The following is a 26,999-nucleotide window of genomic DNA, read 5'->3' as shown; positions in this document are numbered from 1 at the left end:
ATCGTGTTAGTAGCCAATAAAAATATTTTTGTGGTTTGGTAATTATTCCAAACATCAGAGTTCCACGCTTCTCTAACCCCTGCCCTTGTTTCTTCCTGTTCTATATTGTATCAAGCTAATCTTGGTGAGGGAAAAATAAATAAGTAGCAGGGGAGGCTAGAAACCTTCCAATCACAAAAGCTCCTGAAATTGAAGCAATATCCAATCTAGCTTACCACATCTTCTAGATGGGCACTGCTTTCCTGCCTTTTAGTGATGCTTTTAGCATTCAGAACAGCTGTGGAATTAAGCATTACAAACAAGAAGAAACCAACATGCAGTCTTTATTTTTCCCCATCAGTCCCATTGAGTTATTGAGTTACAAAGTGAAAATGAACACACTCTCAGATGGATTTAATTTCAGCTTGGGCCCAATGCCAGAAAAACCAAGTCTCCTCATAGTTAAAACTCCACCCCGTCTTTTCTATACCATGCATACAGTCCCATCCTCACTCCATCTTACACACACATGTACCAAGAACGAGCTACTCCTACAATACAGAACCAAATCCTGCTTCCTTGCTGCCTTTGCTTGTCTTGTTGTTTTCCAGGTGATGACCAGCAGCCAGGCCAGAACTGGTTTGTAATGCAGATTTTTAATATTTAAGGAAATGTAGGCTACGTAAAACATACATTTTCATACTCTGGGTGTTACCATCATAATAAATCTTTCATGTTACATCACCAGGAAAATGTTTTTGGGAGGAGCCAATTATTCCATTCAAAAATAAAAGAGTTAAAACCTGATTAAAATATTAAAGCTATAATTCAAAGTACAGTTTTTGGCATAATGTTAACTAGTGATTCAGATATGGTATTTTGGCTTACAAAATCATGCAACAAACATGGATTTCAGAATATACAAGTATACAGCTTTCAAATGCATACAGAAAGAAGAAATGTAACAGAAGCAGTTAAGCTTTTACACATACAGACTAGCACCAAATTGCTGTTCACTGCAATTGTCTTCTCTCTTGCCCTCTTCCCATGGACTCTTCATGAACAAGTGCACTCTATTTTTATAGGGTGCAGATGTTTGCTTGTATCAAAGTTAAGGCAAGTAGTGGAAAACAGGAGAGGAGGTAGACTTAATTACTGTGTTTGAAAATTTGTTTTCCCTCCATCTTGTACCATTCTCCACAAGTAGAAGCACATGATAAATACTAAAAGACATATGTGTAAAATGTTGATTTGGCCCATTTCATGTTGGGCTTTTGGCTGCAGAATATTTTTGCCTTCCTCTGTTTGTAAAACTGCAAAAAATGGTGCAAATAGTACATTACGGAGAATTATGTGTGAACTTTCTATAGAGCTAAAAGCAACAAGAGGGCAGTAAAGGTGGTTTCTTCCTGTATTGACTTTTGCGTCCTTTATTGTTAAACAAGTAACAGAAGATATTCCGTAAGTGTGCCTGCATACTTAGGATTGTCGTAATGGTAATGATATATAAAATTGTGTCAAGAAGTTTCATTAGGATTCCTATACTCCCTTTAGCAGTGTACGACTAGTCTGAATTTAAATAAATTTCACGCCCTACCAACAAGAACAGCATTCCTGCTAATAAAGCAAAAAATACTCCTATTGGAGCCAGCATGAAAGACCAGCCGTAGCGTACATAAACAGCAAAGTCCGGGCAATCCATTTTTTTCATGTTTGTGTAGTTTTCAAGATCAGCCATCGCCTGGACCCAGATGACATACATCACGACTACCAGTGAAAACAAGACACCTGGAAAAGAAACATCCAGTTTTAACAATGGAGTCTGAGACAAATGCTGAGTGCATTTATTGGTGACAGCATTACCTAGAAATCAATCCATGATTGCGGCCCCTCTGCAAGGCACAGTCAGCCACTACTGGGTATTTTTTGCCCTTGGTTTCTTCTAACAAGCTTCTCTATTCTTCTTCCTTGCTTCTGATTTGCACTAAAAGTCACAGTCTTGTGGCAAAGGGTACATTTGGTTTTGGTGTGCAGATTGTTGCACAGGTATGTTTGAGGGTAAAATTCACTGCTTTGGATTCAGAGGCCAGAGAATGTGGAAGGAGAGAAGGCAGGATGGGCTAACCCGGAAAATAAATTCTACATATGATTCCCACACTCTTATACTGTTTCTATCCCTGTCTTTTGGATGACATATGAAAAACAGTAAGGGGTAGGAAACCTTTCTATTCCACATTAGAAAAGAAGTTGCTGGTATAGGAATAAAACCCAATAAAAATAAAGCAACCACTATGAGGCAGGCTATTAGTGTCAAGTTCAGAGTGGATACAAGAGTTTCCTGGAATTAATCCACTACATAATTCACAGCCTTCTCCCAGCCACTCCTCTGAAAGGCCTTTGGATTGTATACACGTAATAGCAATAGGCACAGATGTCCTCACAAAATTTGTTAATCTCTTTGTTACCGTAAACCAGAAGGAGATATAAGAAGAAAATGCTTTCCAAAGTATCAGTTGCATGCCTAATATTTTATTTTAGTTTAGAGGAATGTGGACACTTAAGAAAGGCAAGCCTGAAGCACAGATGCTCCAGCAGAAGATCCACTGGAAAGCTGAGGGCATGTCCGAATTTTTTGCATGCTCCAGCTTGTACCCACTTGCTCCATGAGCTTCAGCTGTTGTAGCACATGGAATAGCAGCAGGGCCATCTATTCCAACATTAAAATATTAGGGGCACACCACCTATCTTTTCCTCCTATGACACTTATATACTTCATTACAACCATACGGCAATGCAGTACCTCTGGGAACACTTACTGACAAACCTAAATCTACAGGATGAAGAGTTGCAGAGTACAAGTCTAAGGTACTTTAGGTCTCTTCCCAGTCCTGCTAAATACTTATTACAGTGCAGCCCTGAACAAATGTGACACTTGTGACAAAATCCATAAATGCGCTTTGTAAGTATCCACAAAGAGGCATTTGTCTCCAAATTCACTCATCCAGGCATTCTTTCATGGTTTCCATTCCTTATCCCCACCCTGAGATGCTCCCTCATCACTGCCTTTTCCTGCCATTGCTGTCCACTTAATGGGGAGCAGTAGGAGCTGTATCAATCTCCCATTTGCTTCAGGCAAAATCAGACAGGTAGGCTTCCACAACTGATGATGGTGATCTGTTGACATTCTTGTCGTTGCTTTATTGTCAAAATACAATAAGTTTACACTCTGGACATCCTGAACATTTGACAGGTGAAAGCTCACAGCTCAGTGTTTATGATCACTGCCTTTTGAAGCCCATGAAAAAATAAGCTGAAGTAGTTAACCTGAGGCATAATCAAAAGATGACTGAAAATCCCAGAGGATTTGCAATTTTTAGAGACTGAAAGAGAAGTGAAAGAGAAGAGAAAACAAAACAAAAAAAAAAAAAACAACCCTAAAAATAAGAAGGAGGGAGGCACATTTCCTGTCCATGAAATACAGTAATATATTACCAGGATTACGTTTTTTTGCACAGGCTTGAATTCTTAACAAAGTCTAAAAAATAGTGAGGGGAAAAACCCAACCCTCAACACTCAAAGACATACATTCAACTTTGGAAGTATTTTACCCAAGAAAAACATAATTTTGATTGGTATTTAGTGCCACAGTTGTATTAAACATACAATTGTTGAAACAATCAGAAGGAAGGATCACCTCAGGGTCAGATGTAGAAAGAAAAAAGTAAATTAAATTGAAGACTGCAAATAAAAGTCAAATTGAGCAGAAGAATCTTGTAACAGAACATATAACAGATAACATAGGTGACAGAAGGAAAACAGAACAAATCAGAACTCATTAATTTTGATTCATAAACTGAAAAGATTCAGGCCAACTTCATAAAAGGAATTATTAAGGCATGGCGTTTGTTTAATGTTTCAAAGTATCAACAACAGAAAAAATGCCCCACAAGCTACTCAATTATTCAGAAAGATACATCAATAAGATGGAAAACCCCAGTCAAACATTGGAATTTCTCTCTTCAGATGGCCATGGCTGTTTCTTTTCAAATGTCCCTAGTCTTCAATTTATCCTCTACAATGGGGAAACCTTAATCCAAATGAACAATAAAAACAGAAAACAGTGATATATATTGCCTCACTATGGCATCAGGTAAGTACGAGGCCTTGAACATCTGGAACAATTTTGACATCCAGCACCCTGGGCAGACATTAAAGATAAGCAGCCAGAAGGATCAAAACAAGAGTCTTTGAGAGGTGCTTTAATCTCAAAAAGGGCACTCCTTATTCTTCAGGCAGTCTGAAGCAACACCTCAGTGGCTAAACTAGAGCCGACTCCACATAGGTGCAAAATAGCAAGCCAGTGCTGCCAGTACTGCCAGTGCTGCCAGTGGTAAAACAACTTCAGCTAAGCTGAAATCCATCAGGTGATTTCACAGCAAGCTGCTAACACCCATCTGTGGCAAATTGCTGGGTATGGAAATTTGCTCAAGAAATGTATGTCAAGCAGAGATAAATGTCCTTTAAAAGAAAAGAAAAAGGAGCGGAGAATGTGTAAACCTTCTTAGTTAATTAGCACTGAAAGAGTATTTAAGGGCTCTCAGTATCTGCTAATGGAAGCTAATTAGTAGGTATATTGTTCAGTATTTTCAAGAAATGTCTTAAGCAAAGGAATCAAGCTAAGTAAAAACTGGCCAAGTTGCATTGGCTCCAATAGATTTCATTTGTTACTGCTCATCTTGTCATATTTTCACAGATTTATGATTTCATGGCAGTTAAGCTCTTATAGGGGAGCTTGCTGAGGCTCCTCTATGTTACAAATGTTTTCCCTTACAGAAGAGACAGAGAAACATTTTTTCACAAATAGACCCTCTGTTTTGCCAGTTTGGTTTTGTTTCCTGAGACGTTGGAGTACATTAGAAGGAGTGGCAAGAACAGAAAAGCAGATCATATACTTCCATTATCACTAATGCATCTGCTGAAAACGTTTGATATTTAGGGCCAGGGGCATTGCTTCCTTCCTATCCATTAAGCACTTCAGGTTGTGCTTAAATGTGCAAGTCTCTGACTTGAAGGGCTTTTCCTCCTGGCATCAACACTGATTGCATCAAAACACCCAATTCAAAGGCAAGTTATGAGCTTAAAGAACAGTTGCTACAGTTTGAATATTTAGCTGGTTGTTCGATTCTAAAAGATTTATGTTTCTTTTCAGAAGATATATCACTTCATGTCAGTTTGCATTGTCTCATTTTAACAAAACAGATGTTAAATTCAAGAAAAGTTTGAAAGAGAAGCAGTATCAAAAACAGAACATAATTTGTTCAGTGGACTGGGTAGCACATAAGATTCATATGCATATAACATGAGATATTTTTTTGAAGACCACGAGACATTAACTGGGACTATACATTTCAGCAGTGTGTGGAGACAGGACAAGGGGAAACGGCCAGAAACTGAAGCATAGGAAGTTCCGTATGGATGTGCACAATAACTTCTTTATGGTGAGGGTGACGGAGCACTGGAACAGGCTGCCCAGGGGGTTGTGGAGTCTTCTTCTCTGGAGATATTCAAGACCTGCATGGACGCCTACCTGTGTGACCTGGTGTAGGGAACCTGCTTTGGCAGGGGGGTTAGACTCGATGATCTCTGGAGGTCCCTTCCAACCACTACAATTCTGTGACTGTGATTCTGTGATGAACTGAATGAACTGTAATAGTCATGTCAATTAGCAGTCACTACTTTATGTGCTATTTACAAAAATGCAAAAATCAGAGGTTTTAAATATTCAGGTATTGTTCTGGCTCTCAAAGGAGATTTGCTTCTCAAAGCCAGTGCAGATTTGCTTAACACATGATGCAGCAGTTAATAATAAACATCCTTCTTCTGCCTTTCCATCCTGCAACCTGGTATATATATTTACACTACCTCTGCAACACTGTGCTTCTGTTAAGCATACTAGAATCATAGATTCATAGAACTGAATGAGTTGGAAGGGACCCTTACGGGCCATCTAGTCCAACTCCCTTGCAATGAACAGGAATACCTATAGTTACATCAGGGTGCTCAGATCCCCATCCAGCCTGACCTTGAGCGACCTTGAGAGATGGAGTATCCACCACCTCTCTGGGCAGCCTGTTCCAGTGCCTCACTACCCTTATTATAAAAAGCTGCTTCTTTATATCCACTCTATTTTGAAACTGTTTCCCCTTATCCTATTACAACAAATCCCACTAAAGAGTCTGTCCCGCTTCTTTCTTATAGTTCCCATTTAGTTAATGAAAGACTGCTATCAGGCATCCTTGGAACCTTCTCTTCTCCAGGCTGAGCAGCCTCAACAATCTCATCCTTTCCTCACAGAAGAGGTGTTCCATCCCTTGGATCATTTTTGTGGCCCTCCTCTGGACAGACTCCCAGGTCTGTGTCTCTCCTGTACTGAGAACTCTACATCAGATGCAGTACTCCATGTGAGGTCTCACCATCGCAGAGTAGAGGGGCAGGATCACCTCCTTCACCATGCTCGCTGCACTTCTTTTCATGCAGCCCAGGATAAGGTTGGCTTTCTGGGCTGGTGAAGTACAATTCATTGGAATGTACTTAAACCAATGGCATTGTACTAATGGCAAAATCTTACTGAAAAATCACCTACTGTGGCCTAAGTGTTTTATACTAGCTTACTGGAAGATCACATAGTCACAGAATGGCTGAGGTTGAAGACACCTCTGAAGGTCATCTGGCCCAATCCCTGCTCCAGCAGGACCACCTAATGCAGTGTGCCCAGAGTCCAGGTCGTTCCTGGAGGTCTCCAAGGAGAGGATCCCACCACCTCTGGGCAGCCTGTGCCAGTGTTCCATTACCTGCAGAGCACAGAAGTGCTGCCTGGTGTTCAGAGAGAGCCTCTTGTGTTCCAGTTTGTGTCAACAGCCTCTTGCCCTGGCACTGGGCGCCACTGGGAAGAAACTGTCTCAATAGTTACTGCATCCTCCCTTCAGATATTTATAGACAATCATGACATCCCTCTAAGCTTCCTCTTTCTGCCTGCCTCAATATATTTGTAGAGAATACAATATTTTTGAAGAAAAATCATGTATTGCTAAAAGTTGTAAAATAATCTATTTCTTTACATCACCCCCAATCACAAGATTTGGACTGAATTTCACTGAAATTCTGGTAACTCAGAAATATCAGCCATGCCTATACAAAACTAAGGAGAGATCAGAGTTAGACTCCTTCCTGCTGGAGAGTATTTTCTTGCATAAAGTTTATGCTGCTTGTGGAGGACAACAGGGAGAAACCTTTTATTTTATATAACTATTGCTATTCCCTCCTTCTTCTGTATCCGCAAGTTTGCCTCGCCAGCTTGTCTCTTTCCTTCAGAATATTAGTCATGCCAATAGGAGTCGAGTAAGCATCCACTTCAACTTTAATAAGTGATGCTTGCTCATTATGAAGGAGAATATGCTAAAATTAGTATATATTTATTCTGGGAAATCTATTTCTATACTTTTTCACTTTCTATCAGGAATACCATGAACTCTCATAGCCAAAAACTACTGAATTTAATCTCAGGCAAAACTACTGAAATTAAAACAAAAACAAAAACAAAACAAACAAACAAAAAAAAACAACCAACAACCTCAATTTCAAAAAGCAGATGTTTGTAGGAACATTGTGTACTATGGTGTATTTCTATACTTTCAGCATTTAGACCTTTTCCATAGCATGCAGGTGTCCATTTGCCCTTGGCTTTTCGTGACTGTAAAATAAAACAGCAGTTGCATGACTCAGGAATGATGAGGGAAATTATTCCTAGAACGTGAAGTATGTCTGAGAGAGATTAAGACAAGTAAATACTTCCCTCCTCCTCCTTTTTCTTTTCTTTTTTCTCCATTTTGCTTTTTTTTTTTTTTAAGAACACATATGTTTGATACACAGCTCTGCGCAGTGTGATAAGACATGGACTTCTCTGAGGTCACTCATTTCAGTCTTCTGCTTTTATTCTTTTGAATTTGTTTCAAACCAGTACTTTTGCATATTGCAGAGGAAAAAGAATACGGAACCTTTAGAAATGTTTATGAATTCAAGAAGCAGTTTGCTGGCCTTTACTACTTATTCTTCCCACATAGAAATGCCTTTCACTTGTCAGTGGTGAATGGCTGTTTATGGCATGAATCTTTTACTATGCAGACATGAAGACAACAGGTGCTGGAAAGAATGATGTGAGTTCTAACTTTTGCTTAGAAGTTTAGAACTCTCACTTGAGGAAAACTTGCACAGCTATATGCATGTATACATATTTCAATTATTTTTTTTGTCCTTGTCCTTATTATAGATCCATCTACTTTGGCCTCTTGTGACCTTTATTTGAAAAGTACTGTTTACATTCCACTCCAAAGTACATGCCGAGGATCACACTTTAGAGTTATGGGAGTTGGCACATATGTCTGAAGACAGATTTTGTCCTCACCTAGGAGCTAATCTTAAAGGTTTTTCCTCTTTTGGCAGGAAGCAGAAATTTCTAATCTTGCATCTTCACAAGGGTGTGATTCTCTAATGTTCTGTGCACACCCTGAGGTCTTGCTTTCCTGATATCAGTACAACAGGAAAGCTTTAACTGCCATCCAGACATCTTGAAGGAACAGCCCCAGGATAATCTGAATTTTGCTGAAGACTGCTCTAACTAATTATGTTATGGCAACTTTTTCTTCTTTTCCTGTGACGGTTGAAGAAACCATAGGGCTTCTTACAGTTTGCACTACTGTAGCTGCTTTTGCTCCATCCTTTGATGTTGAAGACATGGAGATGAGGTTGCAAAGAGACTGCTCGAGTCATTGACTGTGGTACTGTTGAACTAATATGTGCTTTTTTCCCCATTGGCATAGCATATCAAGTTCCATGTGCAAACTCAGGTGAAATTTGAAAGCTTAACATGGAAAGCTGCTAGTCAATAAGCTGCCACAAATACTAATTGTGTGTTAGTCATTTTTCTCCTTTTCTGAAGCCTAGATCTATGACACTGGAAGAAAAACTGCAGAGGCTGCTTTGTCATTGGAGTATAACCCCTTGCAGCTCATCCACATAGGAAACAGTGATGCTGGCAGCGAAACCTGTATCCCTAGTTTATTTGTAGAGGGCACTGAGAGTGAGAGGTAAGGGTATGGGTGTTCAAGTGATGATGGTCTCAAACCTGCTGCTCAAAGAATTGGGCAAAATGTGTCACACACTATGCATTGGCTCTTGCCTTCATGGCTAGTGTTGCAATCAGAGTTAAGGCTTCTGTATCCATGAGACATGAGGAATACTGGCGTGAGAGGAGATCCATAAGACAAGGCAAGAGCAACAGACTCAGTAACCCTGTGAGAAGAGGCAGAAACAAGGAACATTGGGAGATGGAGCTCAAAGCTCACAGATAACTGGTGGGAGGAGAATGGAGAACATGTGCACGGGACAGAATAACGAGGGAGGCTTATTCACTTCCACTGAGAAGGCTGCAAAATTCAAACTCCATCTCAAATGCCTGTACACAAATGAACTTAGTGTTAAAAAAACAAAACAGGAGGAATTCAAATCCTTGCAGTCACTGGATGATGATAACTAGATGCTCAGGCAGGTTGGTCAGGCCTGCCTTGGATGGTCAGGCCTGCCCAGGGAGGTGGTGGAGTCACCATCCCTGGCAGTGTTCAAAAGGCATCTGGATAAGGAGCTAGGAGATATGGTTTAGTGGTTTGCTGTAGGTATGGTAAAGGGAGGACGGTTGGACTAGATGATCTTGCAGGTCCCTTCCAACCTTGTGATTCTATGATTCTATGGTTGTATGACTGAAGTGCTGCAACGGCTGGATATGGATTCTTAAAGAACAAAAGGCTAGTAAGATGGGGTTGGAACAGGATCTTGTGGATTAAGATCAGACAGGTGGCAAAAACAAGGTAATCATGGTGGGCATCTGCTACAGGGTATGTAGCTGAGAAGAACAAATGTTCTGGAAGAAGAGTTACTAGTTCCCATGAGGCACTTGGCAATCTCAGAATCTGCTATAAGAGCAACACTACAGAGTGCAAGCAATGCAGGACTGAACTGCATCAACTTTTTCAGACATGTTTGGAACAGACGAACTAATGGAAGTAGCATGCTGCATTAGTTACTCAAATAAGAAAAAGCTGATCAGAGATATATGATAGATGGCACTAGCTATGACTGTAATGGCCCTAAAATAGTTAAGTTCAGTATCCTAGGAGAAATGCAGCAGGTAAGCAGGAGATTTAAGAGCCAGAATTTCAGGGGAACTGACTTCAGCCTGTTCAGGGAATTGGTAGGCAGGATCCAAAGGGAGATTATTTTGAGAGGCAAAAGCTATCTGGAAGGACAGAGGGTCCTAAAGAACTGGCTATTTCCTTAAAGCACAAGAATGATCCTTATCAGTGTGCAAGATTTTAAGCAAGGTCCAGCAAAAACGAAAGTCAAGCTCATATAGAACTGCACTTTAAAAAAAGCACCATCAGCAGCTCTGAAAGTACTATTATTGCCCTTTACTCAGCATTTCTGACAACATATCTGGAACCCTGTGTCCAGTTTGAAACTCTACAGTGAAAGAGTGATACTGTTAAACTGATGACCACCAAAATGATGAGGGATGGAGGACAAGAAGAAGCTCAGCAAGTTTTAGTCTAAGGAATAAAAGAGTCTTTAACTTTATAAATGGAGGTATAGAGAAGATAGGGGATAAACACTTCAGAGAAGTGCCCAGTGAAAGAATTAGACACAGTGGTCACAAGTTAAGTTGAAGCAAGGAAACATGTCAGATGCACGCATGGAAAAAAAATCACCAACTGGTCAAAGTAGAACAAGTACTCAAAGGTGCTGGGGATTATCAGTTATTGGATATTTTCAAAACTTGACTAGATAAGGCTTTGTGCTGCCTTATTTTTGAAGCCAGCCCTGCTGAGAATGGGAAATGAAATGTGATTGCAGTAAGAGGGTTTTTACAACTTAAATTTATTCTATGTCATTTGGGATCTCTGCTTAGGCTCTCTTCCACAGGCTCTGTCAAGTGCTTGTTAAGCCAAATCATTATTCTTTAGCAGATATGAGGTGAACTGTCTGTACCTATTTTGTCAATTAAGACTGCAAAAGGATACAAATACTTCAGTCCAGTAGTAGCTATTAAAATTGCTTAATCTTGCATTCTTCTTTAAAGACATGTAAAAGTAGGAAAGTGATCAATCTTCCTATCTTCTGCTTTCAGACTTTCACAGAAAACAAACTGTAGTGACTGAGTTCTTTCTCAATAGCCTACTTCCAGTATAACTGCCAGCTGCACCTTGGTAGTAAGACTGCACGGACACCTTGGTTATGCTGACTTGTGAGAAGACCTGAGAGCATCAAACTTTTGGCTTTGGTTTTGTAGATGTTCTGAGATTTTGAATAGGATAATGATATTTACAGTAAGTATCTTTCCCAAGCAGCTCTGTCCTACTGGTATGATGGAGCAGATGCAGAGGAGCTCTCAGGATCTTTATCTCCACATCCAAGATAAAATATCTTGCACTAGCCACATGGCTTCTGTACTCTGTTGCCACCACTTTCTTTTGGGAAATCATTGCAGCAGTACGTTGATCTGAGCCACCTTCAGAATAGCTTAGCCCCTCCAGGATGAAATTAATTTCCAGCTAGAGAACTTCCTAGCTAAAGTTCTGACTTTTAAAGACTACTGTTATTGCCTCCAGCAGGCCTCTTAGGGGAAGCCAAGGGTGACTAGCCTAGACTTGTGGAATCTAACTTAAACTAAATTTGGGCAGGCTGACTGACACAGAGTGGAGAAAGGTCTCCCAGCTAGTTACTGGTATCTTACCATCTCTTCTCTTATAGTCTCTGCCACTTTCTAGGGACAGCAGAGATTTTCACAAACGTAGCAAATGAGCAGGACTTACAAGAGCTTTTAATTAGCAAATCAGTGACAAAAAGTAATGAAATACCTTAGAATTTCCAACAGATCGTGAATATTTTTACATCTTTTCAAAGTGCGAGGGAGTAATTCCCAAAGGAGCAAATGCAAGTATTGCAGAGTTTTTTTCAGTAGCAATATTATAAAACACTTCACATTTCACTGAAAGTCTTTTAAGAGGAAATTATGATCTTATTAGCATGTGTATGCAGATATGTAAGGTGAAGCAGGTAAGTAGGTCAATAATGGAAGAAGAAAAAGAGTCCAAGCCTTTTGATCTTGACATGAGTGTTCTGCTCCACAGCACAAAGATGTATACCAACCAGGACAGTGATGAGCACATATTGTCACTTATATCCTAAAAAACTGTTGTCTTATACATCTTCCCAGATTCATCAAGGTTAACAAAACAGTGCCCCAGAAAGCTGGCCATATCAGCTCAATCCTGGGAAGATGCATCCTACAAATATGTGTGAGTTATGAGGAAAGAGAGAATTCAGTTATTTACTGTGTTTCATTCACAGAGGTTTATCTCTCCCACTTACTCATATTTGACAACTACTTTGTGTACTCCAATCACATACAAAACACATCTCCTATACTTGTCATGTGAATATTCTGTCTTTCAGCTTCTTTAGAATCTTCCATTACCATCTTCATTGCCTTTGTGTCACTGACTAGAAAAAGCTCCTTAGCAAAAGCCCTTGACAATCTTACAAGGCAGCATCCCTAAATATACATTCCTTTTCCTGCTCAATTAGTAGACTGAAAATGCAGCAATTCCATGAATGATCTGATCGTTTCACTTTTTTATTGTAATCAAAAGATAGCTTTCTGAATGGCTTCAGATAACTGTAAAAAGAATTATACCCAAGGCAGGTGCTTCACTGGCCAAAGGACAGAGGGGCAAACTTATTTTTCTTTTAACCATGATTGTATAATTTTTGTTACAGAAAATGGGGAGAGATACCTCGTCCTTTCTATTCTAATGCCTTCATTGATCAAGTAAACAATATACTCACCAGCGATGATGTAAAAGCCTCCTCCTGCTTTGTATAGAACATGGCTAGCAAAAGGAGCTGCACAGATGATCAGGAAACTAGCCATCACAATAGTGATCACTCCCAGGAGCATAAGAACTGTCCAGAAACCTCGATAAACTGATAAAAAGGGCAGAAAAAGAAATCATATCACACTTTTTAGAACTTGAAAAAGTTACATATTTGGCTAATAAAGATTTTTCTTTTCCACTTTTCCACTTATTGACAAACCAAACATTCATTCCATTGTGCATGTACATTATGTCATGTGGCTCAAAGGAGCTTTGGAAAACAGTTTCTATCTGGTGATCATGGAAAACAGGGTTTAAGTTACCTCAAATGAAGTCCACCTGCTTAACATTTAGACAGTGACTTGAAAAACAGTGACTTGACAAAGTTTATGCTGCTTAGAAAATGGTGTACTGAAGTTGCAGCAATGATTCACTGGGGTAAATGATTGGACAGGCTGAATCTAATTGTTTTACCAAAATTGACTGGGATAATCAGAAAACTGTAACATTTTGCCTTTCTTAGTGCTTTGAACCTATCGCCAAGAGCAATCTGTAAGTTCTCTATAATTTTCAAGTACATAATTCTTATCAGTTTATATACAAAAGAAGGAAATCTAAATCAGGAAGGAGAAATTTAAAAGAAAGAAAAAGAAAAAAAAAAAAAAAAAAAAAAAAAAAAAAGGTAACTTGAAAAACAATTTTTAAACCAGGCTGTATCCACTCTAAAGTTCTTTTTATTTTATTAGAATTTGATGTTTCAGAAGTCCCTGCTAGACAGTGCCAAGCAGTGCTTAATTAATGGATGCAGCTGGCGATAAATGAGCCGAGAGTTTTGTGACATACTCTGGCCAAAAGAGTCTTTCTAACAACTATTTTTTAGCTGCTTAATTGCACATCCATTTAACAAAGTCATCATTTTACAAATGCTACAAGAGTGACATAAATTTCTTCCATGAATTTAAAAATTGGTACATTTAACAGAACCCATTAGTAAAATTATGAGTTGCAAAGATCTCCATCGTCAGTTCTGAAAATCTTGAAGCACTGACAATTCAGTCAGTGAAAAACATTTCCACCCAACTGAGGGAAAGCACATAAGCCAGCTGGCATGTCAGAAAAAGTGAGTCACAAAAGAAACTGCCACTTATCGTTTGACAGCACCTACTTACTGTTATAGCAAAACACAACTAAGTAACTATTATACTGGTTTGTATCCTGAAAGTTTCAAATCCATCCTGCCTGCTAAAGCCAGCTATTCTGGAATAATTCAGGTTTGCTCTCATCTGAAAGCTGAAGGTGAACTACAAGTTATCAGCTTGTGCTTCCCATCAGAATGTTTAAAAAAATCTACAGTTTTCAACTTGACCAGATTAACTCATGTTAAAATATACATCATCTTGCTTATCTCAGCCATGTATATGTGTCAACTAGATCACGTTCACCACATCACATTAGCCTCACTTTTAAAACAACATCCTTTTTAATCCAGGCAAAGATTCAAAGACATAATTTTCTGCCACACTGATCAGCAGACTTGGGCACAGGGAAGATGAATGTGTCTGAAATTAGCTGGCAGAAGGGATAAAACTGTGTTTTGGTTCATATCCAATACAAAGCTTCCTTCTATGTAAACAAATAAATAAAGAAATAGTAGGTGAGAAATAAGGCTCTGGTTCAGCAAAGCAGTTAAGTGTGCGTTATGCTTTAAGTACTCAGATTCTTAAGGGATTTAGGAACCTGCTTAAAGTTAAACACATAGTTTAATGATTCACTTGATGCAAATGGACAGTGAATGGAGGCTAGAGAAAGTAAATCTCTGAAGTCCTTTAGTCTTGGGTCTTTGAAGCAATTTCATATAATTTTACTCATGGGGCTACTTTGTTAAGCTTCATTGCTGTCCCCAAGTCCATGGGACATTACTTCCTCATTTAAAACCTAATACTGCTAAATCAGCCTATAACCACCCAACTCTTTCACATGGATGGCCCAAGGTACTTCAAAGTCATGCTACATAACAGGGCACATTGGCCAAAATGAACCTTGAAAAGGCTTACTTCAATATCATTATGGTCACTCACTGAAGCCATACAGCACTGTTTCTATTTTCTGAGTTGGAAGAGAACATAAGCTTATACAGCGCTACAAAATTAGTGTGCAGTTTTGTTATCTATTCTTTAAACAGGAATCTTTGACATTTGCTTTTAGTGAAATTTTACCAGAAAAACGTGATTTGCTCAAATATTCCTGAAAAATAAACACAAAAGGAGTACAAACATAAGTGATGAAAAATTGTTTAAACCTCTGTGTGACTGTACAAGAGATAAGCAGTTTCTCTGCTCTGACAGAATAACTATTTTATGCATTATAATTGAAATACTGATTTGACCTAGCTATCATCTGGCATAACCACCCATTGTATTCCTCTATAAATAATTGTTTTCTCTAGAGAATTGTGAGGATATTCTGACAGTCCAAACAGTTGTTTATCCAGCAACTCCATCATTAAACTCATTAAAAAATAAAGAAGGTAGGTAAAAAATGTCTGCAGAGTTCCCTAATCTATCTTTTTATGCAAAATCCTACCCCTACAGTCTACAAGACATTAAGGACCTTGGTGGCACAAGTCCAAAGAAGCACCTTAAGAGGCCCTGGAGTGTGTCCAGAGAAGGGCAATGAAGCTCTGACGGGTCTGGAGCACAAATCTTACAGGAAACAACTGAGAGAACTGGGATTGTTCAGTCTGGAGAAGAGGAGGCTCAGGAGAGACTTTATCTCTCTCTGCAGCTGCCTGAAAGGAGGCTGTGGTGAGGTGGGGGTTGGCCTTTTCTCCAAGGTAACAGAGATAGCACAAGAGATAATGGCCTGTTGGGTTGGACTAGATGATCTGAGTGGTCTTTTCCAAATGTAATGATTCGATGATTTACCATAGTTAAAAGGCAACCATTTTTTTTGCAAAGATGACTTCATTTTCTTCATATGGAGATAATTTTTGCTTAGACCAGTTTCTTACTTTCTCTAATAATTCAGAATTGCAGTTTAGCCCTATTGTTGTCATTAGCTTACCTGGCATAAACAGATGAATAAAAAGAGCTAGTTGAAATAAGCCTACCTAATAACGAACTTTCTAAGTTAAAGAATTCATTGCTCTGATACTGAGGTGAACCATGACAGCTAAAAAGAAACAGAAAATGCTGCTTTGAATTATGGTTCTTTATAACCCCTGAAAAGGAATTGCACTGTGATCCAAGCAGTCTGCTTCAATAAATAGCTGTTCAGTGCACCTATACAAGATGTTAAGAGAAGTTTGTACTATTTCAAGTATCACTGAGGTAGTGCATGAGACTGCCCATTTTCTGGCCAGACAACAAGGAATTTGCCTCTGCAAAAGATAGTAGGCACTAAGTAAATTTACTTCACAGGTATGTCAGAATTATCTACCTCAAGTAGGTATATTATTCCAAGTATTTCCTGCAGTGGAAGAAATGAAGTATAAGCATTACCACACAGTCTGAAATAAACATATTTGCAGTGTTAACCTTAGGTATCATTGCTCTATGTTGCAAGAGTGCTAAACAGAGAGATGTGTAACTTGTCTTGGTAAGCTGTCCCTTCATCAGGGTACAACATTTGTCTTGGTAGTGACAGGCAGGCCTAAAAATAAAATAGTACTTAGACGACAACAGGAGTACAGCTGGTATACTTGTCTTTGAGCTCTGCACCTTCAACCTATACACAGTGCGAATAGTACAGCTGCAGTATATTCCTTCAAAATTGCATGACCTATAATTTTGCCTTGCTATGGCTCTTCTCCAAAAACATCCTAAGTCAGATTCCTCTGGAGACTTCTGCATGATGTGAAAAGTAGCCATAGTATTGGGTTTTGAGTAAGGGAGTGGGTTATGGAGAAACAGTTGAGTTATGAAAAGGCTCCTTTTCTTATACAGTGGATCCCAGATTTGATTATAAACTCAAGCAACAGTTTCAAATCTTAAGATGTTACTGGTGCATGATGTGGAAAAGAAGCAATAATGCATATGAAAAATTATAGTCATGCCACCTAAAAGGCACAGCTTTTATGTGGTTGCCATGCACACATCAGAAGTTACATAGTCAGCTATTCAGGAACAAGCTTAGTAAATGACACCATGTTGCACCCATCTACTACTAGAGACACTGACACCAACCTCACGGAAACATATCACATATTTTATTGCCCTTGCTGGCTTCAGGTGTTTCAAAATCTCAACAGAAGACTTGGCCAATACATCTTCTATGGCCAAGAACTAAATCAAAACAAAAATATTGAACACATATTATTAAGCCATATAAAGCTGAAAATCTTTTTGAAGCATGTTTGTGTGTGAGTACAGTGTCTCATTGCTAATAATAGTTAAAATGACTTGGAGAATGTGCTGTAAATTTTCACCAATAAATTTAAATCCTAAAGTGAACCTTTCCTGTGATTTGACTATACAGGGTATTTTGGAATATATTTGTAAGAGATGTCTACTATTTAATGTTAGAGATATCAAAATACTTTTGACAACAGGCATCAAAATGCCACCCACAATATAAAGGACAATGAAAGGTAAAGGGCCTGAGCTGCTCTAAATCTGTAGTATCTTCTCTGCAGATAAACCACTGTAAACAAGATCACAGCTCTCACCAGAAGTGTGAGATGCAACACAGCAAACCTTGCAAACAGTTCCATTTTCACTAAGGACCCTTTACTATGCCTTAGTAGTAATAATCTTTTTTTTTTTTTTTTTCCAAATAACCTTAACAGCAAAACAAATATAATATTTGCAGTATGAATATATTGCTTTTTTAAACACTTCCTGCTCTATTACAGCTTGGTGGCAAGGGAGTTCTCCCTTAGTAAATGTACTGTGTTATAATTCCTCATGAACAATTATATGACCATCTTATATAACAGCATTTTTTCCCCTAAAAACAGGCTACTTCTAACATTGCACAAGACAATTATTATTTTCAGATTTAATTGCTGATACTTCCTAGATTAATTTAGGTTAGCTTTAGCCCAGTAACAATAAATTTGATAACACTTTTATAGATGCAATAGTTACTGTATCAGAATTTCTCTTCAGTTCTATATGCATTCTGTATTGCTCATCATATTAGGCGCTACTTCAAACACTGGCAGTGTGCCCAAGACTGGACGAAATAAGACATAAAGGTAAGGAAAAATGTACTAGGAGCTACAGATCAGAGTACTAAACTAAAGTGCCAGAGCACTCCATTAATGGCTCCAAATGTAGGTTCAGGAGGCACTGAGGCAATTCACAAAGTTAAGAAAACAACGTTTATTTCCAAATAAACTTTGAGAAAAAAAATACCCCTTGAAAATAAAATTAAAGACCTCAAGAAGTGCTAGATCTTGCACCTCTTTTTCTTAGAAATTATCACACTATAGACAAACAGGACTGTTTGTATGAATAAGGACTTCAAACATTTTTCAAAACAGTTCTATTATTGACTGGCAGTACAAGAGATTTTTTATAAAAGTGTGAGAGCCTTGAATGTCACTGTTAAATAAACTAGTGATGTGATACCATTAATTAACTTAGCTTGCAATTAATTTTTATTTAAGTACTATACTATTTTGTTTTCAAAATAGCATGGTGGGATAACTGAGCTAATTATGATTATACATATGTGCATATATGTATATTTTAGAATAATATATTTCAAACAAATAAAAGGTCACTACTCTGGTACTTTCACTGTATGGTCTAACGTTTTTCTTATTTCTGTCTTTCAGTCTGTTTCACTTATGTTTGTTAATCGTCACAGAAATGAATCTGCTGGTGACACAATGAAGTGCTGTCTGTCTGCTTAATAGCTACACGCTGGCATGGTTGTCACCATAAACCATTGTAACATCACAGAAAGCCACTAGAGACAGGATTCCCCTGACTTAGATTCCTATTTCAGGTTAAGACAAATGACACTGCCTGCAAATTTCTTTAAGTCCATTAACTGTATATGATGGTTAGGCCAGCTATATATTGAAGCGTACACTGCAGGTAGGTAAAGTCCTCCTCTCTCCACCATGATACTTAACAAAACCAGAGCATGAATAAAGCCATAATAATTGAGATTAAGGTACAGTAAACTGCAATTTCAAAGCAGTACTATCTAACCCTCCCAAGCGGATCATGCATCTGACAGTAATGATGAAAGGAAACATGAGACATTAAAATGTGCATTTGAATAAGACTATAACTCTTGACACCAAGAGCTCATAGTCTAGCTCTCCTCACCAGGTTGAGCAGTAATTTGAGTAAAGCATAGTGATGGTTTAGAATTTGAAGTCTTCAGTGTTTGAGAATTTTGGGAACTGTCACACACCTTAAAATCAACGTACGAAAGGATGTAAATAAATTAACAGAGGATAGATTGAGCTTTTTAATTCTGAAAAAAAAATCTGAGCCAAACTGTAACTGATACTAAAGCAAGGGAGTTATTGCAATAGAGAACTTGGTCCAGTCACTCCACTCAAAAGTCATCCAAGATTTCATAGTTCCTCAGGAAACTTACGTTTACCTGAACTATTCTAACTGGAAGGTAACATAGCATTTTGGTTACAAATCACAGTTAAGTGATTAAGGGGCTTCAATTAAAGCCACTTTACTCTAAGGCCCCACTGCCTCTTGAGCCAAACTGTCCATAAAAGAATTCACGAATCAAATTGAATATTTTTCAGATGACAGCATATTTATTCTTATACACTCCGAATTAAAATAAGACTTGAGGGTCTCTCTCAAAGCAAAGTGAAAAATCATTCTGAAGGACTAAGTGTGGTAGACTACTTTTATTTTATCCCCAAAAGTGAATGTGGAAATATTCTACCAAGATACGTTAGGAGAACCAAAAAAAAAAAAAAAAAGAGAGAGAGAGAATAACCAATTTACCAATTTCTTGGTAGTGCCATTTCATTCTGTGCTTTTTTGTTTGTTTGTTTGTTTTTCGATTGAGAATATTAGATGTAGCCATGTGGATGTACAAGTAGTTGACAAACTTATTTTTCTGCATGAAGTCAAATGGAGGATTTTACCACTATCTTTTACAGAAAAGCATTTCCTCCACTGTGAATCAAGAAGGCAATAACTCTCAGTATTTCTTAATTTAGTAACTGTAGATTCTGAGACATTTTAGAAAGCCAAATATCATGGGCAGGCCTGACAAAGTACACTAAAAGAAAACTGAGTGTTTGAACTAACAGAAAAGATGGTGATAGAACTTTCTTAATAAAAAGTTGTGAAACATTCTTAAACAAGTATACCTGCTCTAGTAAATAACTCCGTTTGGATGCTGAAAATGAACTGGAGGCACAAAAAAAACCTCTCCAATTTTAATGAGATCTAAAGCAATCCAACTGTATCTATTTATACAGCGGGAATGGCTCTGAATATTCTCTACCTGTGCCAGCATCTATAGTACAGTTCTGTCTATTTTTAATCTCCTAATATGAAATATAGATAGGAAAATTATATTTGAGCAGTGGTTCTTTTGGCAAATATTAACTAAAATTAATTAAACTTTTGATGATATTCCTTCTCCTTTCTTCTTCTTTGTTTGTCCACTTCTATGTAATCATGCAATATGATTTGAAGATCCTTTGTGAATGTATGAGTGCATGGTTGAATACCAACTCCGTCTAGATTATTAGGAGCAGATGGCTCTGTCATTGTCAAATGAAAAGATAAACTGTTCTAGATGTGCTTCAACATTACAGATTAGATCTCTGACTCTGAATGGTAAGGTATGAATTCTTCCTGGACAAACAGTTCATAATTTCTAAAGATTAACAGAACTGTTACCAATACAAATTCTTTTCCCTCTCATTTTTTGCAGCATTAAAAATGGATTAGGAAGACACTTCAAAGTTAGCAAAGGTATAATTACAGCTTCAGGGATCACTTCAGTCACTGAGTCAGTAGGCTCAGATACAAGCAGCATTCATACATCACAGGTCATTTTAAAAATTATGTGAAATGAGCATCAGAAGAGATTGTCGTAAAAATACATTTGCATAAAGCCCTTGATCTGATGAAATGTGACCAATTTTTTGAGTTTAGAAAATATGGATGTTTCCAGAGCTTTCCTTATGTATTCAAACACAAGGTTTTCAGTGCTCTATATCTTACATATATAGACACGTATGTATCTCTGTTACTGCATCAGAATTACTTGGCGTTAATATCTCAGCTTAACATAGTAAATATTTTCTAAAATTAGAACTTAATTCATAGAACAATACTTCACACTACTGTAGTGTTAATTTATATTATTCATGTATGGTATACGATATTCAATGTCAGTGTCAGTGGAGAGAAGCAGACACCTCCAGCATTCAGTGCAGTACATCCGAGCTAGTTGAATAAAATTAGACTGTAACAAGGCCCCTCTCTTCAATTCTTGTGAGGTAAAAATGCAATACACTTCCACATGAGGTTGTTTATTTAACAAGAAACAGTTTAATTGGAATACATGAGAAGAAGTAATTGTTTAAAGTATTCATCCTAGGGAAGATACTTTTTATTTAGGAAAAAAAGCATGAAATGTTTCATATAAGTGATTTCCATTCTGCCGTCATACTTAAAGCTACGCATTCATTTAAGTGCCTTGCTAAATGGTGTCTTAAATATGCATGTTGTAAAAGCCTGAGAAGTATGAAACACCAAACTATATTAATTAAACTGTGTGGAGAGATAATGCACTGAAGCATCTGAACTGTTTTCTTGAAATTGTGGGCACTGTATCCATTTGCAACCAAAACCAAATACTTACTGACTGCAGAGTCGTAAGAGGTTGAGTTGTGTTCATCTCGGATGTGAGGAAATGGTGAGAGGTAAGCATGTGTGCAATTCTTAGAAGGTGACTGATTGGCTAAAAGAAAAAGAGTGATAATTATTAATATTTCACTGCCTTGAGAATTTAATATCCTAAGACTGTTCTTCAAATAGATAAACAGAGTTTCATAGGTCAAGATTCAATGTTCACTCCTAGTAGCTTTGCAGTGGATTTTGCTTTCATAAGAGACACCAGCCTTGATATCCAGCCAGGGATATTCCTTAAAGGGCAGCTCAGATTTGTACTACGGGAACAGTAAAGCAGACTGGTTGAAGGGGAGGATCTGATATACTGCAACACTTACATATATTTTCACATGCATATGCATTTTTCAATTGTGAGGGTTTATTATTTCTTGCTCGTTACAGCATATCCCACAAAAATAAATAAATAAATAAATAAATAAAATTATCTTGCAAAAACAATAATGAAAAAATTATCTTCTGAAAGTTTACAGTCTCAACAAATATGAGTTCAATCTATGGAATCAGTATGCTTATAAAAATATCTTCTTCCTTACAATGAATGAAGCCTGACAACAGTTTAAATCACATTCAAATTTCAAATTCCGGACTTCAGAGCTCTCCAGATAAAAAAGAAGGGGAAATTAACTACAGTGAACATTACTTTTGCTGCCTAAGTCCAAGCAATGTATTTAGCAAAATACGGGTTATTGAAGTTAAAATTGAATGAAAGCACCTGTTTTTCGCTAGGTTTGTTGAAACTTAGCAAGAAGGTGAGGGATAACTATATCTCACAGGTTGGGTCAAACACAACAAAGTAAATTTTGTGACCTTCTCTTCATTTGAAATTTTGGTGGCAAATACTATCTTCCAGAATCCTGGCATGTATTAAAAGAAAAAAGGTCACCCACACCATTCTCATCTACTCATAGAACTAACTAGGGAAACTGCAAGCAAAAACTCATGGACTATCCTAACCACAAGGCTCTTTTTCCCCTGCTTTATGGAAATGAACAGTCCATTAACAACACAGGAAGACAGTTCTTGATAAAAATGGACTCTCAGTTAAGATGACAGGCTACTAATGAAAGAGTAAGCTGATAGTTGAATGTGGATGATTTTGTCCTGGGATATCCTTTAGTACAGATTTTAAAGGTGTTCGTCGCTTTTGAATCTATTTGAAGATAGGTTAAGAAACTCATCACTGAAGAGACCAAATGAGACTCAGTGATTCATAAGCACTAAAAAAAGCTCCACAGCTTTGAGATCCATCTATTGTTGATAACATAAAAAGAAAGGTATTACTTACTGTACCAGAACTTCCACATGCTGGTGTTATGCTCTCTTACATTTCCACTAAACCAGCACCTCCAGAAGAAACCTTCATGATGAAAAGTGGCCTTCTCTGTCTATGAAAAATAAAAATACAAATAAAAATAAAAATACAAATACAAATAAAAATAAAAATAAAAATAAAAATAAAAGCCTTTATCATATTATTTTTCAAGCAGCTGAAAGAATGGAGTTCAAGTTAAATTAAGATATTTAGGTAAAAAATAACGCCATCACAATGACAAAAAGCTTGTCTGAACATAGGTTAGCTATAGCCTGTCTATACAGTTATAGTTCCTTTGAAAGAATGTCATATTGCAAAAGTAGTATCATAAAAGATGAATGAATTTTAGACTAGATTATAGCTCTTTACAGGAGGTTTTGAAATAGGCTTGTAAGCCTCCAGAAGGTCAAAATGAGTATGTTCAAATATTAATACAAAATAGAGTTCCTACGAAATAAATACGTCCAAGAAATTATAAATCAAAATCCATACTAACCCCAACATCCTCAGGTACTTTCGAACACTGTCCTATTTCTGTAGCAAGAAGCCAATAATCGGTTCCAAACGCCACCAAAAAGAGCAAAACTCCTAGAGCTGCGAATAAACCTCCAAAAAATATCCCCACACTCAGTTTCATTATTGAAGTTAACTTAGGAAAAACAAACAAACAAAAAAACAAACAATTTTTTTTTCCTTGTTACTTAAGAAGAAAAAAATATTATTAGGCAACAGGTTAGAAAGTTGTTTGAAGAGTACAGCTCATATCTAAAGAAGTTTCTCTTTGCTTGACTTTCTGCTGTGTTTCCCAATGCCCTGTGAATTGATTTGTGCCTCCTAATTTGTGTTTCGTGTGGCTGGCTCAAGCCTGACAGATGAAAAGGGCCATCTATTTTAGGACACTGATGGCAGAGCTTCATTCTGTTTCTCTGTCTGGGCGAGGCCAGTCAGAAATAGCTGACCTTCCCCTAACTAATCAGGGATTGACTTGAAATATTATTGCAGCTGGTACATCAACTGCAGTGGAGCTAGAGCTGCAATACCCTTATCAGTCCATGCAAAACACGATACAGAGTGCAGAGAAGCAATAAGGGCTTCTAAGATCTAGTACTGATAGTGAAAGTTTCCCTGGCTACTAGTAGGGAACAAAACACACACATCACTTTGGAAGTTACTAGCAGCCACTTTACTAAAGGCTGAGAATTTTTAATGGAACTTCGAAAACATGGTAGCCAAATCACAGAGTTTCCTTTGAGAAGTCCTATCTGTGTTATAAGTGAACTTAGTTTTAGAATGTTTTACCTGTACCACAGCTCTCCACATTTGGTACAGGATCATTTATCTTGTTTTCAGAAAGAAGATACTTTTCCACATGTATGTTTTTGGCCATTTTGGAAGGTGATCAGGTAACATATATAAATTCTAAGGACTCACTGCACAAGCAAAAAGCTTTTCCAACAATTTCTTGTTATGCCAAGCATAACAAGCAGATCAGCTGCAGACTGGTATTCCAACTGCTAATATCTGCTTGGGCAGTATAGCAGCATACTGAAGGAAACTGACAGAAGAAACTGATTCTACCCTCTCTAATATCTGGACAAATGAACCAGAGATTTTTCTTCAATGTTTTCATAACACTATGTTATCTGCCTAATGCCATATTTGCAAGTCACAATTCAAATTCTATTCAAATTTGATACTACAGGAATTTAATACAAAGTACCAATTGGACAAGGTGTGGTATAAGCACTGCAAAAGGCACAGCAGAATTCAATGAAAATAATACAAATGCTATTCACTCTCGTGCTATAATCTGCAAATCTCAAAGTTCTTTGCAGAATTGTTATGTGCTGCTGTCCACAGGAAGCAACAAGGAAACTGTGGCACACAATGACAAAGTGCCTTTTTCAATGTTACATCTGAAGTGAAAAGAGAACTCCAGTCTCCTGACAGCCACTGAACACAAATAATGAAAGAAAGAAAATGGTTGGTTTCATTCTTACTACACCCACCTGCCTCCAGGTGACTTCAGGTCAGACAAAAGAAAATACATCAGTGACTCTGTGAACTCGTTTCTGCATGGGAGTAAGATATTTTCATGAGTAGCTTCACAGAAATCAGTCTGTATGAGGAGTTTCGGTGTGTACAAAATGATAGCTGAAGCTCTGGCTATGTAGTAGAAGTATTTATTTTTAATATACATGCATTCTGGTCTCAGCATAGAATGTTCTTCCTGAGAGGATCTACTTTAATTATTCTCTTTTATGTTTATGGCACATTTTCTGGCAGCACTACCTTCCAAATAGTCTAACAACTCCAGTACTATGCCTGAATATGGTAAGAATAAATCAGGAGACATATTCATATCTGTTACATCATCATAAAAATTCACTTTTTGCACTACTTAAATGCTCACAGAAAGTCCCAGTGTGCATTTTCTCAAATTAAATTAAATTCTGAATGTCCCTCTACAGAATAGAAAAAGGCAGTTCAGGGCATGAAAACTGGGCTAAGCTTATCAAATAAAAACAATCATTAATATGATTCTTAAACAAGTTAATTCCCCAATTCCTTCCAACACTCCTACAGAATTTCTACAGAAAGACCAACACTTTAAAATCAAAGCCAAATTTATCCCTACTATAATGACAATGATATAATTAAATCAGCTTTAACATACAATCAATTTGGCCAATTACGCCCAACACCCATTGATTTTGTTGATTCTTGGCGTGAAGACTGAAGGCTCTCCATAATGGATATATTCCAATCTCGTTGAACAATGCTGGCAAAAGTTTTATGATTTTATTTCTGTTTAATTTTCTTTTGCAGATAAGGCTAAACTAATTCCTAAATCTGCATATTTTTGTTTACTTACTTATCTAAGTGGTTCCAGCATCAATATACTTATCTGAGCCCCTCCTCATATTGAAAAATAGAAAAGAATTAAAAACAAAACAAAGCAACAACAACAAAAAGACAATAGCAGGCTATTTCTTTCCTTATTTTCTATCCAAAGGAGAAAAAGCTTTATTAGTTTATGGGAGGAGGGGGCTGTTTATTTGCTTGTTTATGTTTATGTGTGATTGAGTAAATGTCATGTGTACATTTGGAATTGGCAAGCAGCTTCTTATCTGTGCTGGCAGATATGTCCATGATCTAAAAACAGACTTTTAGAACTGTCTGCACGTCTCACTACATATCAAGAAACAATTTCTGCAGCTGCCTCAGAACTGAGTCCTTCTAAAACCATATTGCCCATTTACAGCTGAAGAAAAACATTTTGAACATCTACAGCATATCTCATCCACTGATTCTGATCCTCATTCAGTCCATCCTTCCCAGCTGGGTAGCACATTAGACATTGCACCTATGAGATCTGCTGGGCAGACATACAGAGTACCTAGTACACCTTGTCAATTAAGTCCTTGAGTGGGATTCATCTCACCTAACACTAAACAGCTGCAGTGTAGCTGCCTTCAATTAAACTTATCACCTCAATATTCCTTTACAGTTATACTGGCACTTCTAGGACACAGTGCACCTGATCTATCTTTGGATGACTACTTCAATGTGCCATGAATCACACCCTAGAAGTGCATTTCTTTTCTATTCTTTTTTGTGGGTTTTTTTTTTTGTTTTTTTTTTTTTTAATGATGTTTTTCTTCACTGACTAAAAGGGGGCCTGGAATTATTAGTTTGAGATCTCACCACTTCAAAATTAGTACTGTACTAAATCAGGTCACTAATCTCAGAATCATGGAATGGCTGATGTTGAAAAGGACCTCTGCAGGTCACTTGATCCAACCACCTACTCAAGCAAGACCATCTAGAGATGCTTGCCCAGGACAATGTCCAGGT

At 37.6% G+C, this 26,999-nt stretch overlaps 1 protein-coding gene across 1 annotated transcript; it reads right to left on the bottom strand.

The window, feature by feature from the left end:
• Nucleotides 1-303: 303 nt before the first annotated feature.
• Nucleotides 304-24,101, bottom strand: TMEM182 (transmembrane protein 182). The gene is made up of 5 exons (XM_015850016.3): nt 23,638-24,101; nt 23,115-23,214; nt 21,780-21,878; nt 12,937-13,074; nt 304-1,767 (listed from the first exon to the last, which is right to left on the bottom strand). The coding sequence occupies exons 1-5, from the start codon at nt 23,776-23,778 to the stop codon at nt 1,544-1,546; spliced, it is 702 nt and encodes a 233-aa protein (XP_015705502.1). The 5' UTR covers nt 23,779-24,101; the 3' UTR covers nt 304-1,543.
• Nucleotides 24,102-26,999: the final 2,898 nt, after the last annotated feature.

Source organism: Coturnix japonica, chromosome 1, assembly GCF_054131305.1.
Source record: "Coturnix japonica strain WE chromosome 1, WE-NBRP24, whole genome shotgun sequence".
NCBI lineage: Eukaryota > Metazoa > Chordata > Aves > Galliformes > Phasianidae > Coturnix > Coturnix japonica.
Note: the sequence above shows the minus strand (reverse complement) of the source record. Positions and strands in the feature narration are given on the sequence as shown.

Bases quoted from the DNA above. Each gene is read 5' to 3' on its own strand.
- TMEM182 (XM_015850016.3), bottom strand. From the start codon at position 23,778: ATGAAACTGAGTGTGGGGATATTTTTTGGAGGTTTATTCGCAGCTCTA. The intron at 21,879-23,114 runs GTAAGTAATACC...TTTTTCTTTTAG, and splicing joins CATGTGGAAGTTCTGGTACA to CCAATCAGTCACCTTCTAAG. The intron at 13,075-21,779 runs GTAAGTATTTGG...CCTTTTTATCAG, and splicing joins CTCTTACGACTCTGCAGTCA to TTTATCGAGGTTTCTGGACA.